Here is a 17,137-nt window from a genome sequence, read left to right as displayed (position 1 = left end):
TACAAGTTTTTAAGAGGATAAGGCAAATTAATTTGAGTCTTTGCAGCTCTACAGAGGGTTGACCACAACAAAGGACAAAGAATATTTAAATGAACAATAATTATTGGGATTAATTCATAGCTTAAAGAAACTGAATTTTAGTTGTTTGTATACTAAGAGGATATAATTCTTAAAAATTAAGAATTTCCTAGTTAGAAAAAAAAAAACAGTGGTAAGTTAGCAACTCAGTGCCTCTATAAAATAAATTTGTGCTTTCATAAGTTGTATAATGAAAAATGTGACAATGAAAAGTGCATTAGGTATAAAAATAAAATTTAACTGTTTTATAGACGATTTTAAGAAAAATTTACAGACCAGAATTAAGAACATAAATCTGAAATTGGATTCCTATAATTTTTAAGTGCCTATTAAAAGCAAATTGAAGGGCTGGGGAGATAGCTCAGCTGGTAGAGTACTTGCCTCACAAGCACAAGGCCCTGAGTTCGACCCCCAGAACCGCAGGAAAAAAAAAAAAAAAAAAAAGCAAATTGAACAAGGTAGCAAACTAAATATGAATACAAATCAAGCTGACCATATACAAAATTTCATAATTCTGTGAGGATGACAAATGCATTTACCTTTCCAAAGGGCCACCGAATTTCTTATAGCTCTTGATAAACCTAGCAGAAAATAAATACTTGGTTTAAATGTGTCCTTCATTATCCATTTAAAAATACATATAACACACAGAAATAAGATAATACTTATTAGTGCAAAAATAAATTCAAAGCACATTTACTAACCAAAAAATGAATAAGCTGTGGAATAAACACAAATGTTGAGACAAGAAGCTATAAATCAAGTAAAACAAGAAGTATTTTTACACCCAGGATGAACTTAAGATACCAATGTAAATAAAACAATAGAAGCTAAATTTTATTTTAGAAATTACTTTATTATTTTCACAAGACTGGAAAAATGTTCAAAGTATATCACAGGAAGTGTCTCCAGAATAATTATCAATCATATTACACCTCCTCACATTCCAAGTGCTGATAAAAATAAGATGTGTGGTATTACACTAAACAATGGAAAATAAAAATTTTACTTCAGAAAAAACTATGTAGGTGGTTGATAGATGAGGAAAAATATCCAGGAAAAGTAGAAGATGAAATGCCTCTTCAAGTAAAAACAGAAAGTCCAGCAAATCAGATGTCATAAAAGTACTCTTAACGAAAGCTAACAATGTATTTAGTTTTCTGCTAGGAAGAATGAGGAAGAACCTTATCAGTCAGGTCTATGATTTAAAAGACAAAAGTTACAATGGCTTGAAAGAAACAGAAAAACAAACTCTCAAGTAATGAACAATTTTTTACAAATTTCACATGCAAAACATTAACAAAATAATTTGTTACTCCGTCCCCCTTAAAGAAGTATGGTATATTCTGAGCAAAAGCTAGAATTTATCCTGCATAGCTAATCTTAACCCATTTCCTACTTGGTCACATCAAAATTAGTTCCTTTGTTACTGTTGTTTGTGGTGCTGGTGATCATCTGCCTTGTGCATGCTAAATGCATGCTAAATGCATAATCTACCACTGAGCTACATCCCCAACCCCAGAAATGTTTTAAACATGGTTACTTTCAAAAAGCAATCACTTCAATGTTAAGACAATAGAAAAATACAGAACTAAATTATTCCCACAAAAAATTATTAATGCTGGGAATCATCAATGTAGTGTGAATTTTTAATAAACAAAACCATTATTCTGAAACACATTAATAAAACCAAAGGATTTTAGTAGTCTAGCCTAACAATAAATAACATGCAAAATTAGAAGGTGAACTTGCTTTTACAGTTATAATGAACCCCAAAGCAGTAAGGAATGCTCAATTCCTAGTAAAACATCATATACTTGCCTCCTCTAAAACTTTCACCTTGATTTTTGAAAATTATTATATTTTCATATTTTCGTTTTACTTTCTAATGAAACCAAGTTAAAACAAAATGGTCTATTATCATCTTACCGCCTAATTTCTGCATCATTAAATCCTTTAATATTCTCCCGGGGTATAGTGCGTGGTCTTCCACGTTTCTTTGGCCTTTTTCTTTCTGAGATTGAATCACTATCAGATCCAGAGTATCTCCTACTTCTACTGCGCCTCCCTTCACTTCCATTGAAACTAATCTGGAATTTGAAAACAAAAATTTACCCAGCTTAGGGTAAAGTTAAGTTTCTATCTAAAGGGCAAAGAAAAACATTGTAAAACCTTAAAAAATATTATAAAGAATATTCCATAAGCAAAAGTAATTAAGCAAACAGAAAGACAATAACGTGTTAATGAAAAAGAATTAATAGCCTTAATACATAAAGCATGCTTATCAATCAACAATAATCAGTCTCTTGTAAAAATATGAAAAAGGTTATTAATAAGCAAGTAATCAAATAACAAATACGAAACCGTGCTACCTAAATGTTACTTTTTTAAAATGCAAAATAAATTAACAATGAAATATAGCAATAAAATATACCTTTTTAAAATATACCAATTTGAAAACACCAAATAAGTAATAATAGTCAATACTGGAAATGGTACAGAAAAAGACACCTATGTATCTTTGGTGGGTATTTAAGATAGGGCAGAGAGCAATTTTAGAAATATTATTATTGTATTGTAGAATAATTAACATTCATGATACACTGTCAAAGAGAAAATAAATTCTAAAACAACGTGGCTACTATTTAACTTAACAAATGATATCCATTTAAAAAATTAGAATGTTGTATACTGTAATAACACTACTAGGCATCTATCTGGGGGTGGAAGGATGATTACTTATCCCTCTTTTCACATATTTCTGTTCTAACTAGGCTATCAAATATTTGACAGAAAAAATGCCACGTAATCCACATGTCTATTCCTAACATCCACATAATTAATGCATACAGCAAAAAATATACTATGTGACTCTTTGGAGTTTTTCCAAAGCTGCTGTACATATTTTGAACCCTATTATGCAAAGACTAAGTCAAGGATAAATTTAATTCTTATTTTAATTTCCTTTTACCCTTTCATAAGATTAATGTAATGCTATGCTTCCCATGTACTATAAAAGGAAATAATTTTAGAGTTCACAGAAATAAGCAAGAAACAAATGTAGTCACTTACAGGTCAAATTATTTCATCCCACTACTGCTTGTTCTGTAGAAAATTGGTAGGCCAAGGCTCCCACCCTAACAACAAATCTAACCTAAAAAATCGTAATTTTTCTTAAAAGCATCAGAGTTGAAATCATGGGGAAATCTACTCCTCTAAAATATAAGGGAAGATACAAGTTTACAAGAAGAGATGAAAAATTAATTGAACAGTGGCTCCCTTATGAAGAGCTAAGGTGATAGAAATTGAGTATCATATAAGCAGGCAAAAGAAGGCAGGTATAATTTGCTAAAGGCAGAGTTAGGGGGTGTAGCTCAGTGGTAGAGAGCTTGTCTAGCATGTGTGAATCCCTGAATTCAATCACCAGAAGTGGGGGAGAGGGGACACAGGATGACCACACATAACACTTGCTAAAGACTAAAGGTAGGCAAACAAGATAGCACAGGACACCTAGAAAGCAAAGACACAGTGAAAACTTGTAACCACTCTCAGGTACTTTCTATAAACCTCTGCCAGGCACTTATGAGACAGATTGGCCTGCTGGGAAATTGGAGAGAACTTTGATCTAGGGAGTAAGCCTGGAGAAAGGCAGTAGTCAACTTCTGGGGCACAGGCAGGAAATCTTGCAAAACCCTTCCCACCTACTGTCCTAAGGGCATGAGAACACTCCTATTATGATTGTTTCCGAAAAGCAAACAACAACAACAAAAAAACTCTTTGTTTTGGAAGGAGTAACTGGACAATGACCAGAGTAAGGCAGGACTCATGCTTCTGATTCAAAATTTACTGAGGCACCAAAAAACTGAATAATCAAGACAAATAATCTTATAATTTAATGTTCTAAAAGATAAAGGTTAATGCAAAAAGAAGCCTAATATTAGGGTTTTTTTCCTTTTGCTGAAGAATACAACAGAGCTTGCCATACCAATGTTACCATAATTTTAAAATTAGGTATTTATTTTATTTGGGCCATAAAATAAACAAAAGTTTTTAAAAACTCAAATTGCACAAAGAAAGCTCTTTGACCAGTTCTAGTTAACCTGGAAGTCATAAACAAGATACTTGCAAAATCTTCCAAACATTTGGAAATTAAAAAATACACTTCTAAGAAAACTATGGATCAAAGAAATCACTGCATGGGAAATTATAAATTATTTTGAAATGAACAAAAATAAGAACACTCCAAACATTAAAATGTGAAGATTCACAAAAAGTGCTTAAAAGAAAATTTGTAGCATTAAATGCTAATATTAGAAAAGAAAGATCCCAATTCAGTATCTATGCTCACACCTTAAAAAACTTTAAAAAAGGAGCAAATGATACCAAAAGTAAGAAGAAAAGATAGAGAGCAGAAACACATGTAATTGAAAATAGAAAAAACAATGAAACAAAAAGCTAGTTCTTTGAAAAGATTAGTAAAATTGATTAAATTCTACCTAGAATGATCAAGAAAGAAAACACTAACATTAGGTAAGTGAAAGAAAGGCACCATTAAACATTCTACAAACACCATAGAAAATTACAGGCCTAGATATCTTCCCTAACAGTACTCCCACTTTTTAATGAAGAACTATTCCCAAGCCCTTTAATATTCTCCCAAAAAGAAAAGGAAACACTTTTCACCTCATTTTATAAGGTAAACATTATTAAATCAAAGGCGCTAAAAGAAAATAAAAAAATATAAACAAGACAAACAAAAGACCAGTCCATGGTGATTACTATACTCTTGACAGGAAAGTTTAAAATTACAAAGTCACCTGTTTTGCACAGTTTCTCATTCTTGGGAGCATATAAATTTCTTCAAGTTCCTTTTGTCTTTCTTCTTCTTCTAATCGTCTTCTTTGATCTTCTGGAATGATTTCTTCCCAATTCTTTGAATTTCTTTCAGGTTCCAATTCAATGTCATCTTCATCCATATTTGAAAAGTTGGCAACCTGATAAGTTTTAACAAAAAAAGTATTATAGAAAAATATATCCTTAAATTATAAATTTCTTAAGGGAGAAGTAGTGACATGACAAAATCTGAGACTAAAACATAAATAGCAGTAGGACACAATGCCCTGTGCCTGTAATTTCAGCCACCCAGGAGGCTGAAGTAGGGGGATCATTTGCCCAGGAGACTGAGGCCAGCCTGGGCAACATAATGTAACAGAACTCCACTCAAAAACAAAAACAACACAAAAATAAAAATACCTCAGTAAAATGAACATGACTAAGACTATGAGTTAAACCAAATATGATTGCTAACCTATCTACATTTATTTCTTCATTAGGGCAAAGAGGTTTAAATCAAATGACTTCCAACAATGGTCCCCACCCCTGGGAAAGATTCTCTTTGTCCTGCTGCTCAACAAAATGTAACTGAACTAGAGGCAGACAGCAAATGAGTCAGTTAACAAATAACAACAAAAAAGGTAGTTTATACTATTAACATGCTAAATAATATCCTATAGAATTCCCAGACCAGTCCATGAACTACCAAGTGCTGTTGAACAATATTCTTATATCTTTATGATCAGAAAAGTAGAATGTAAAGAGCTGTGGGTAAAGACAGGAGCTCTGTTAGAATTCAGATAAATGACTTATGTTCCCTAAGCCCTAGTGTTCTCACTTCTAAAGGAATAGATAGAAACAGCAAAGTAACTTTGTGAGGATAAAAGAACATTTAAAGTAACAGTCTGGTATACAGCAAGCACTCATTAAAACTGGCTATGAGTACTAATATATTAAAATGTATAGACATAAATAACTGGATAAAGACAAGAAAACTATGCTTATTCCACATATGGAATGGGGCTAAAAGTAACGTTTACTCTTTCCTATTATAAAAATACCATAACCAAAAACCCAATGGTTTGTGAATACCAAGTCACTGGTATAAAATAACCTGTACTTATTCTAGTTATCAGTAAGTTTTTCCAAATTACTAGTCAAATTTTTCCAAATCATATAACTTTGTAATTGGAAACAGTCAATTAGATCATGCTCAGAGTGACTGCCAGCTCCATTAATCTTCACTTTTCAACAGGATTATTGTAGTTGTCTAACTTATCTCCCTACTTCAGTTCTTCTCATTACAGTCTATTCTCTCCTGCCCCCACAAGACACAGTGATTACATTACCAAGTTTTTATTCATTTGTGTGTCCCTCATGTGTGGCACACACTGCAGGTGCTCTGTAAATATCTGTTGAATGAACAATGCTACGAATTGAACTGATTCCCTAGAACCTCAGTTCATAGTAAATGGTAAGATATAGAACTTGTTTACTCACACTAAACAAGGGCACTCAACCTCCTCCATAATGTCACCTGATACATGTTGCTTTAGCTCTTTTTATAGCTCTTCCACCCTCAACCAAACCCGAGTTTGACTTATAATACATTATAAGTATTAATAAATGGTTAACTTACTGCTTATTTTGTCTGATCAATTTTCTTAAGTTTTCTTATTAGTGATTATGTTTACGTATTAGTTTTCTTAAGCATTAGTGATAATGCTTAAATTAATATAATATTAAAAATTGCTCCAATAAAAAGTCTTCAGTCATAGAAATTTGGAAATCCCATTCATTCATTCATTTATTCAATGAATATTGAGGACATGCTATTTGCTGAGCATTATTCAGGTGGTAATTAGGAAGTAACAGCGTCCCCCACTCAACTAAGTTTAACTGTTCTTAAGTGACTTGGTCTCTTATTCAAATCAGCAGCCACTAGTTTTTCTGAGAAACTATTTTTAGAAAACCAAATTTTTTAAGAGAAAAATTATCTTACTGATTATGTAAAAGAAAAATTAGAAAAATACTAAGAAACTCAATCCCTCTCAATTATATAAAGAAAAATCTCCAAAAAAAAAAAAAGAAGAAAAGAAATTTACCTTGAACTGGGAAAGCAATTCATCTCCTACGGTTAAAGGCCCTGGTTCATTTTCATGAGTTTCAGCCCTCTTCAAGATTTCATCTATATCCATTTCCTATAATTAAAAGACAAACTTTAATATGTGCGAATTCTTCCCTTTTATTATAAAGCACACATTCTGAGGCTTTTTTTTTTTTAACCTGGGGCTCTTGTTCTTCTCCTTCAGGTTCCTTAAAAAGTTCCTCAGCACCAAACTTTAAAATGGCTGATAATTCTTCTTTATTGAAAGGAGTAGAACTAAAAACAGGAAAAATAAAAATATTTAATTTTAATAGTTAACATTTACACAGTCACCTTTACAACAGTTATGAGAAAATTAAATTGGTGACGTTTTAGTATAATTACAATATTTTTTGCAATTTTTAAAATTTGTTCTGATTGGTTATTCATGAGTGTAGAAAGCATTCTGACATACTGTACACAAATGGAACATAATTCTCATTCCCCATTCATACCAGTAGTGTAATCACACGTATATAGAGTAATAACATCTGTCTCATTCTACCGTCCTTCCCTAGCATAGTTATTTTTTTTAAACTAAGGACCTAGAAGTGTTGAAGTTCAAGAAATTTCCCCTTAGAGTATAAATCTGTAGTGGAAAAACCAAATACTGAATGTACACACACTGACTAGAAATCAGTCTTCAAAAATACAGCACCTCAGTGATTCACTTAGTGATGCAAAATTTTTAGAAAAATGAATTTAGGGTAACTCTAAAATGATATTTTTTTATACTAAAGTAACCACCTTGATGGAGCAGAACCTGTGTGAAGTACAGTCTTGCCAGTTGTGTCCATTCTTTGAATCACAAGATGATCTAAAACCATCTTCTTTTTGGCCCTTTCAAGAATATCTTCTTCAACTGATCCCTTGGTAACTAGACGATATATATTCACCTGTAAAAACATGCATAAGGAAACAAACTGCAGTAAAAAAGATTTGTTGTGCTAACCTGAAGTGCCCAAACAGTAGTACATAGACTGAAAAATTCAACGTGAAGTTTATACTATTAATAAGCAAAATTTAAAAACATATACATATGGTTAAAAGTTCTTCAATTTTAGAAACTTTTGAGAATATATGTTTCCATTTTATAGACTAGTTAAGATTTTCTTTCTCTTTTTTTTAAAATAACTTGCTATTTTACAGTTGATATAGTTGGGAAAAAAGAAAAAAAAAGGGCAAATTTCTGATGTTCTTAAGGCAGTTCCTGGGATTCTGATGTTTCATCACTCCCTAAAATAAAAATTCTATGAAACTCTCCACAAGATAATGAAGAAGCCTCAACCACAAAACGAAGCTTCCCAAAATTGAGAACTCCCCCTATTTTTTAGGTCAGAGAGAGGTTCTATATAGTTGGAACAGTTACCATAGGAGAGGAATATTTTGTTACAGTGGTGCCAGATGGTTGTATAAACTTTATAAAATTGAAGTACCTTTTGTGTGTGCTACCTTGTAAGCATAGGGGCAAAATATAGGCTAGTAAAAAGGTAGGGTTATACTTCTCAAACTCTCATTCAAAAGTTGAAATAACCAATGAAGATGTTAATAAGTTTTTACACTGAATAAAAAACACTGTTAAGAACAGAATAAATGCTTGTACTTAGAATGCATGATCCTATTTAGGACTAGTTACCTCAATTCTGACACTCCAAGTGACTGTGGTAAACTGGTTTCCTCAGTATTCTATTGGTTAAATAGCAAAATAACTATGTTCCCTCTATTTCCTGATGATCTTGGACAATTCTAAACACTAAATTCTAAACCAATAAATAACACAAATCAAAAATACCTGTTTTTTTTGCCCAATTCGATGAGCTCTTGCCTGTGCCTGAAGATCATTTTGTGGATTCCAGTCAGAATCAAATATAACAACAGTGTCAGCAGAGGCTAAATTAATCCCTAAACCACCAGCTCTTGTAGAGAGCAAAAAGCAGAAATCCTATAAGGAAATGTAAATAAGCAAGATTTAAAATTCTAAGTGAACAAATAATCAAACTGAAAAATAATTTTACTAATAAAACTAAAAATGAACATTGAAAATTAATAACATAAATCTTTAGGAAGAGCAATCAGCAATACTCCAAAATACAAATACACATGTTAATAGGAAAAAGCAAATTATTTAGGTGTTTAATTATGATTAAAAAGAGGGAATGGAATAGGGGAGGGATGAGGCTTTGACTATATGTGTAAAGTTTATTTCTTTAAAAAATAAAGGATAAGGTACATAAAAAGAATTCTAAATGAAAATGGGATAATTCACTTTAAAGCAAATTATTATGTTGAAATGGTATTGTTAAGAAAGCATAAAATTTTCAGATTTAACAGAAAATGGCCTTTAAAAAAGTCATTTGCTAATGAACTCACTAGTACTGAAAAAGCTTTTTTAATCAAACTATAAATATGATGACTACACAAAATATGTGATTGAAACAAAACTTACAATTTTAAAGCATTCATACCTCTGATCCCTCAGCATTAAAATGATCTAGAGCTTGTTTCCTCAGCTCCCCTTTTATTGATCCATCTAATCTCTATAATAAAACACATTACAATAATGCATATACCACAAAATGTTAAAAAGCAATTAAAATTATGAAGTATAGAAAGGCAGGTGTCCTTTTACTACAATTTTATGAATACACAGTACTATAAATAAAATAATGTCCAATTCTGTACCTAGTCTGTGCTCTTTACCAATGATTGCTTCCCTAAGAGTATACGTAGTATCAGCTGTCACACTGTTCTGCTTAAGACTCAACGTGGGAGATATGTTAATGAATACAAACACCTGAAATAAGTTTACATATACCTAAAATAAGTTTCATGATATGTACTATATATACTACAGTTCCATAATTTATAAGTTATCTTTTTTTTTTTTTTTTTTGCAGTGCTGGGGATTGAACCCAGGGCCTTGTGCAACTGAGCTATATATCCCCAGCCCCAGTTGTTTCATCTTTTAAAATACTGTATCTCATTAAACTGATTCCCAGATCCATTAACAGGTTACAACCCACACTGTAAAAAACATTGATAAAGTCCAGTGTGATTACTAAACAAATAGCATTAGTGTTAACTGAGAACACAATTACCTAAAGCAAATTATTGATCCTCACCCCACACCTACTGAATCAGAAACTTTGAGAAAAGGGTGCAGCAAAAGCCCTTCAGCTAATTCTGATGCATGATAAAGATTCAAAGGCACTGTGGGCTCTATTTCAAAAGACTGAATAAATATCCTGGATGCCTTGGACAAGAGACTTGAATTTTCTCAATGTCAACTTCTTTGTCAGTAAAATGGACATAAAGGGCCTCCTTCACAAACTAGAGAACTTAGCACAGTGCCTGACATACATGAGGCTTCCTAAATTTTAGCCATTATTGGGTTGAGGGTGTGGTTCAGTAGTAGAAAGCTTTGCTTAGCATGCCTGAGGCCCTGGGTTGATCTCCAGGAGAGTAAAACGGGAGGAAAAAAAAGTTTTATAAAAAAAAAAAAAAAAATGCTATTATTTTCACTTTAATTATAATTGACATTTGTGTGTGTGTGTGTGTGTGTGTGTGTGGTGCTGGGAATCGAACCCATGGTCTTATTGCTTGCAAGGTAAGCACTTTACCGACTGAGCTATCTCCCCAGCCCTGACATTTTTTTAAAATGCTTTTTTAGTTGTAAATGGGCACAATGCCTTTAATTTATTTATTTTTATGTGGTGCTGAGGATTGAACCCAGTGCCTCACACATGCAAGGTAAGTGCTCTACCACTGAGCTACAGCTCCAGTCCATAACCAATTTAATAAAGTGGTTCTAGATTAGAAATACCTTGCCTACTGTGATCATGCATTCAGTTGGTGAGTTACAGTAATATTTTTGGAAGCTATTTCAACTTCTGCTTTGTTACTGTATAAAGTATTCTGAATAGTTAATAACATTTAATAATCTTTTATATAAATTCTCAGTGGACAAATTATAAGAAGGAATGTCTTTAACCTGAAATAATATGCAGACCTTTTATAGAAAACATTATACTCAATGGTAAACCATTATAATTATTCTCAGTATTGCTATTCAACATTGGACTAAATGTCATAGCCACTGCAGTAAGAAAAAAAGACTTTTACAGAAAAGAAAATCTATAAGGGTTAAAAATAATTATCATTCAGAGACAATATGACTGTCCATCATAGGGAAATCCCAAATTATTAAAATGCATCATGTAACAAAGTTCCAAGTTACAAGATAAATAACCAAAATCAGTGGTACTTTTGTAAAGCAGCAGAAAACAGTTAGAAAATAATAAACCTAAAAGGTACTAGTTACAACAGTAAAACCAAAAACTCAGGAAACGATTAAAATACAAGTGGGTAAAAACATGTTTCTGGTTGAGACTGATTTGGGTAATTGAATATATTCCTCATAACAAAGCAAATAAAGAGGCTGCCATTTTAGTGAAGTTTCAGAAGGGAACAGAAGTATAACTGTGTCCTTTGCAATATTTTCAATCTTTTTTTAAAGCCCCACCTGTATCCTGCTTTCAGAATTACTAGTGTTAAAAATTCCTGAACCTTTGCAGATTTTTACAATGTAGATTAGTGTGTTTCTGAACTTTTCACACTGATTACTTATTCAGTTCTTTCAGATCTACTAAGTCAGTTACCACCAATTTATCTACCATTCAGATTCCACTGTCTTGCCCATGTTCTGGAAGGTTTTTACCCACCAAGCCCCCAGTCACTGTACTGTTGTTTGACTTTCTTAGAAGAAAAAGAAACAAAGTGTGTTCAATTCACCATATTTATAAGACACCCACTCTAACTTCTGTAAGCATATATCCTAGGGAAAACAGATATTTACTTGGAAATTGATCAGGTTTTTAAGGTATTCACATGGTAACTGACAACGCTTTTTTTTTTTTTTAAACAACAGTGCAGACTGTTCATGGGAACCCCAACCACTGAACAGCAATCACACCAGTTGGCTTAGCATGTATGCCAAATTTACTTAACTCGGTTGAGGGAATTATCAATGAATGACTGAGTCAGAGTCAAGTAGGACAAAGGGCACCAAGGGCAATATGAAAAGACTGTTCTTTGTGGCCTGATTAAATGTGACCTCCCTCTTGGGAGCAGAGAAGAAAATCCAAGGTTGCCCTACCAACTCCAGCATAAAGACAGAATATCAATGGTGTGTAAGACCAAATAAACTAGGCATGACAGCAGTAATTTATGACATGACTTTTTATATTTCATTTTTTGCAAGTGATGTTTAACATGCACTGTTTGCTGACAATTTTTTTCATTTTACACATGTAGCTCAAAGTGATTGTTCATAATTGACATTATTTTTAAAAGTTTCTAATGATTTTTAAAGAAAATAGTTATAAGAACTTTACTGATTTCATTATACAAACAAATTTTCAACTGTAAAAAGAAAAATCTTAGAAGACATTTAAATTACAACTAGAAAGCCTGTAAGCATAGTGGTATATCATTTATTATGGCATGGCCTAAAACAAAACAAACAAAAAAGTTAAAAATAATTCTCAGCAGGAAATGATTTAGAACAAGAAGGAAGTGGTGGTAAAGAACTGCTTACAAGCACTTCTATGCTATTTTTCCATTTGATAACCATGTACACAAAATAATTTGTTTAAAAATATAGCAGAGGAAGGCTAGAGTAAGAGGAGGAATGGAAAGGCAATGGGTAGCTAAAGGGTACAGAGTTAGTTTCTGAGGTGATGAAAATATTCTAAAACTGACATGGTTGCACATCTGTAAAATATGATTAAAAAAAAAATCACGGAATAGTATACTTTAAGTGGGTGAATTATATAGCATGGAAATAACATCTCAAAGTGGTTTTAAAAACCTCCAATAATGGTACTCTTCTACTATTCCCCTTAAATGACTATGTATTTCTCAACCTTGATCATATCAACAAAAACTTGTCCTTCACAGCACTTACCACAGGGATGTTTATATTTATTTGTAACTACCTACTTTATTATGGTTCCAACAGAGCAGGAATTGTATGTAATGAGTCTTTTACTTCTCTTATTTTACTGCCAGCACTAAATACATACTATTTACTAGCTGTATATAATGAACATCAAACTATGTTTCTGGCACTATTTATAAAAATGCTATAAGAATTAAATATACTGAAGTACTGAGAATAGCACCTGACTTTAATATTAAACACTCAAACTCTGCCTCAATACAATGCTTTAAAATCTAAAGCAAGCATTAAAGACAAGAGAAAATTAGAGAAAAGAAAAATTGCTTTGTTGATAAATATAAGATAAAAAGGGGAACAATGACAAGTATTTCTTTAAAAAAAAACATTTCTTTAAAGGAAAATACATTTGATATAAAATCTACATTTACAAAATAATTTCAAAGGTAATTCAGTAAAATTGAGGAATTAGATGAAACAATAAAGATAATGAAATACTCACTTGAAAGGGGAATTGACGATATTTCAAATATTCTGCAAGTATATCTAACATCCGCACCATTTGAGAAAAAATGAGAACACGATTGCCTCGTTCTCTTAGGCGAATTAACAGTTTGTCAAGAAGAATCAATTTTCCGCTGCTACGAATTAAGTGCTGAGGATACAATAAATTAAACTGCTATAAGACATAATAAACTGTTACGAACACATTAAAAGAAGCAAATGATACAATAATTTACTTTTTAATTATTTTCAATTGAGATTTTATATTTTCATAATGGTATAAAAACAATTTCAGTTTTCAAAATTTTCTAAAGCCTTTACAATTTTGGTGTATTACATAAATTAAAATTGTCCCTTACCATTGAGCACAAGGATTCTTTTATTTTTTGGAGGGATTGCATACTGTTCTATTCTATTTGTAAGTTGTCATACTATTTCTTCAAATATCTTAGTCAAAAATATACAAGAAGAAGCAATCCAATATTTAAGAGAATAAGCAAATGTATTATAGTTTAGTAACTGATCCTGGTCCCTCAGTGTACTACAAGTTTGACTGGATTACAGGTATGCTCACATATTTTAAAATTTTTCTTCCAGAAGTACTGGGAATAGGGAAGCTCAGAGGTCAAGAAATTCTTTGGACTACTATTTGCAAATTCACAAATCTAGCATAATCATTATAGCAAATTTTTCACAATTATGAACATACTAATAGATTTTTGTTGAATAAATTACTATAGTACATAGAGTTTGAGAGACGTTTGTAAAACAAATCAAAAATTATATAATTAAAATTTTTAAAGTTTTATAAAGACTAAAAAATAATCAAGACCATTATTTAAGTAAAACATTAACCAATGAGAACATCTAAACAATGTATTAAAGCACTGCACCATCTTCAGTTAAAATTGAAATAAACATTCCTAGAATTTTGCTTTATCACAAGGTAATATTTAAAAATTCTTACTTGTAAGGCTTCCTGTTTATTATAGAATTCGTTATTATCTGGTGGTTTAATGAGGTAGCAATGGTTACAACATTTCTTTAGCTCCATCATAATGTTCAAAAAGCCTGAGGTACTGCCCTTGGAACCTTTGCTGAGGGCTTTGTAGTTTCTAGTTAAAATCCATCTTGAAAAAATATAATGAAAGTGATGTTTAGCAGAACAATTAATAAGATGAATTCTGAAACCATTAAAAAAAGAAACCTAGCACAAGCAAAATTGCACTATTATGAAATTCACAACTGGATATACCATGGACTAAACCTCATTCATAAGACTCATTGGAACAAATTATTTGTTATGTGAATCATTAACTGTACATAGAAAAGGCTTTATGTAACATTGTGAGTGATAGTGTACTATAATAGGGATAGTGTATCAATTCTCCCACTTCAAAATTTGCTACAAAGATGGTCAACTGTATCATCTACTTTAACCTTCTTACAAATTTTACTGCTCTAGACAGCTTCTGAAATGAGACCTTTTTCTCAGACCTAAAAGAAACCTCACAGTGCCTGATTTTAGTCACACTGACTTCTCTAAATTATGTTTACACAACACATATGCAACTTACAGAATAACTTTTAGTGCTACTAGTCCAAAATACATAAAACATTTCCTCCTCTTAAGACTTACTTTCTCTTATACCACATTTTACTTTCTTCTTATAAAATCCATCTTTAAAGGGATGTGAAAATCCCCAACTATCTAGTTTATATATTCTTCTTCTAGCTTTCTTTACTACTATTCACTATCTCCCTGAGTATGGACTAAAAAGTAAAATGGAACATAGGGACAATTCTCAATGCCAAAAGAGATAATAAAAACTAAAAGACTTTTTTCCTTCCAGAAAGAATTTCTAAAATGTTTTACATACATTTACTGGCAGTACTTTATTATCTTAGCTAACCAAAATGTACCTGGAAGAGTCTAATGTTCAAATTTCATGATATATGACTAGCACTAAGAATTAGAGGGGATTGTGTCTTCAGTCTCCTTTTCCTGATATTTTCTATGATAAAAATGTTCACTTTTTAAAAAGCAACTCCATACCAGAATTGGAATATCTCTATTTGTACTACAAAACGTATGCTTATCATAAATTAAAAATCTGAATCTAAACAAGGAGCTATCTACCACCGTATAGGAAATATGAAATGTCAAAGTATTCTATATTATAGAGAATACTACACAAAATTTACACTAGAAAAATTCTATAGAATAGCTTTTTTCTTATTAAATAAGTTTTAAGGAAAAAAGGGGTGGGTCTACAGATAAAAGACTTTAAAAACACAAATCAATGGCCATAGACAGACCTTATTTCAATATTCTCTCTCTCTGCTTTCCTCCGTCTTCTGCCTCACCTCAGACCCTGAGAACTAGAATCAACTATCTATGAACTGAGACCTCTCAAATTCTAAGCCCCAAAATAGACTTTTCCCTCTCTAATTGTTCTTGTCAGGTCTTTTGGTCACAGTGGCAAAAATGCTAAAACAATTTTATTATGCTATTTTTGTGACTTTTTTTGAAATCTTCCCTAATAAAAACCTAAAAATTAAGTAATAAGTATATTTCTAAATGCATGATACTTACACTTAAAACACATGTGCTTTGCTGGGCTGGGGATATAGCTCAGTTGGTAGAGTGCTTGCCTTGCAAGCACAAGGCCCAGGGTTCAAATCCCCAGCACCACAAAAAAAAAAAAAAAAAAACAACACACATGTGCCATTTTGCTTTATGCAATTAAGTATTTACGTAGATGATAGGACATTTTCTTTTTTGATTCTTTAAACAGTGTTAATATAAAGATTTTGACATGCAAAATGTATACAAAATGTTACTGTTCTTCATAAAGCAGGGGAGCCTAAAATTCAGTCCTAAGCTTTTTTTTAACCTCCATTTTTCAATTCTCATAACTATAATACATTACTATCATAGAAATTCTCATACTTTAAAAAAAATATATCAGGTAACAGTATGAACATCTAAGAAAGAGACTAAATGATGTGTTAGATGATGATTCAGTATTATGTTACCCCCACAAATTGAAGACATCATCATATCTATGCCTCATGATATAATAAAATAAACCCATTCTAAGATACAAGAGTTGCTACTGCTCTAAGATCCTATTTGTGAGGAGGGTGGGAACACCAAGACAAAAACATGGAGGGCAACCAGAATTAAATATTCAAAACATGTTCTGTGTACAGCTTACTTGTAATATTGTTTCTGTAAAGCACTCATTTCCATTCTTAAAATCTGCTCAACCTTGGCAGGAAGAGATTTTTCTACATCTTTCTTAACTCGGCGTAAGAGAAATGGCTCAAGCTCTTTGTGGAGGCTTGCATAACCATATTCTCTTCCTTTTCCATGTTCTTCTTCAAAATCTTCCCAGGAAGAAAACCTTTAAAATTTAAAATAATGGAATAATCATTTAAAAAAAAAAAGCATATGAGATTATCCAGGGTAGTCATATGGAATATTCTTTTAGAAAACAAGAGTTAAAAAGTCACTTCTAAAAACTTCCCTCCCAAGAGGTCAATTATGTGTATATATACATATATATACATACATACATACATACATACATATATATGTAAAATACGAGTTTTAT

The 17,137-nt window shown here is 31.8% G+C and overlaps 1 protein-coding gene across 1 annotated transcript in view; it reads right to left on the bottom strand.

Moving 5' to 3' along the window:
• Window positions 1-17,137, bottom strand: part of CHD1 (chromodomain helicase DNA binding protein 1) — a 70,864-nt gene that overhangs the window by 18,258 nt on the left and 35,469 nt on the right. The window contains 11 exon segments of the mRNA XM_079145826.1: window positions 618-659; window positions 2,008-2,168; window positions 4,896-5,072; window positions 7,017-7,112; window positions 7,198-7,294; window positions 7,805-7,953; window positions 8,850-8,999; window positions 9,523-9,594; window positions 13,516-13,668; window positions 14,485-14,647; window positions 16,739-16,927. Of these exon segments, the coding sequence (XP_079001952.1) occupies window positions 618-659; window positions 2,008-2,168; window positions 4,896-5,072; window positions 7,017-7,112; window positions 7,198-7,294; window positions 7,805-7,953; window positions 8,850-8,999; window positions 9,523-9,594; window positions 13,516-13,668; window positions 14,485-14,647; window positions 16,739-16,927 (1,449 nt within the window).

This window comes from Sciurus vulgaris (genome assembly GCF_902686455.1).
Source record: "Sciurus vulgaris genome assembly, chromosome: 6".
Lineage (NCBI taxonomy): Eukaryota > Metazoa > Chordata > Mammalia > Rodentia > Sciuridae > Sciurus > Sciurus vulgaris.
Note: the sequence above shows the minus strand (reverse complement) of the source record. Positions and strands in the feature narration are given on the sequence as shown.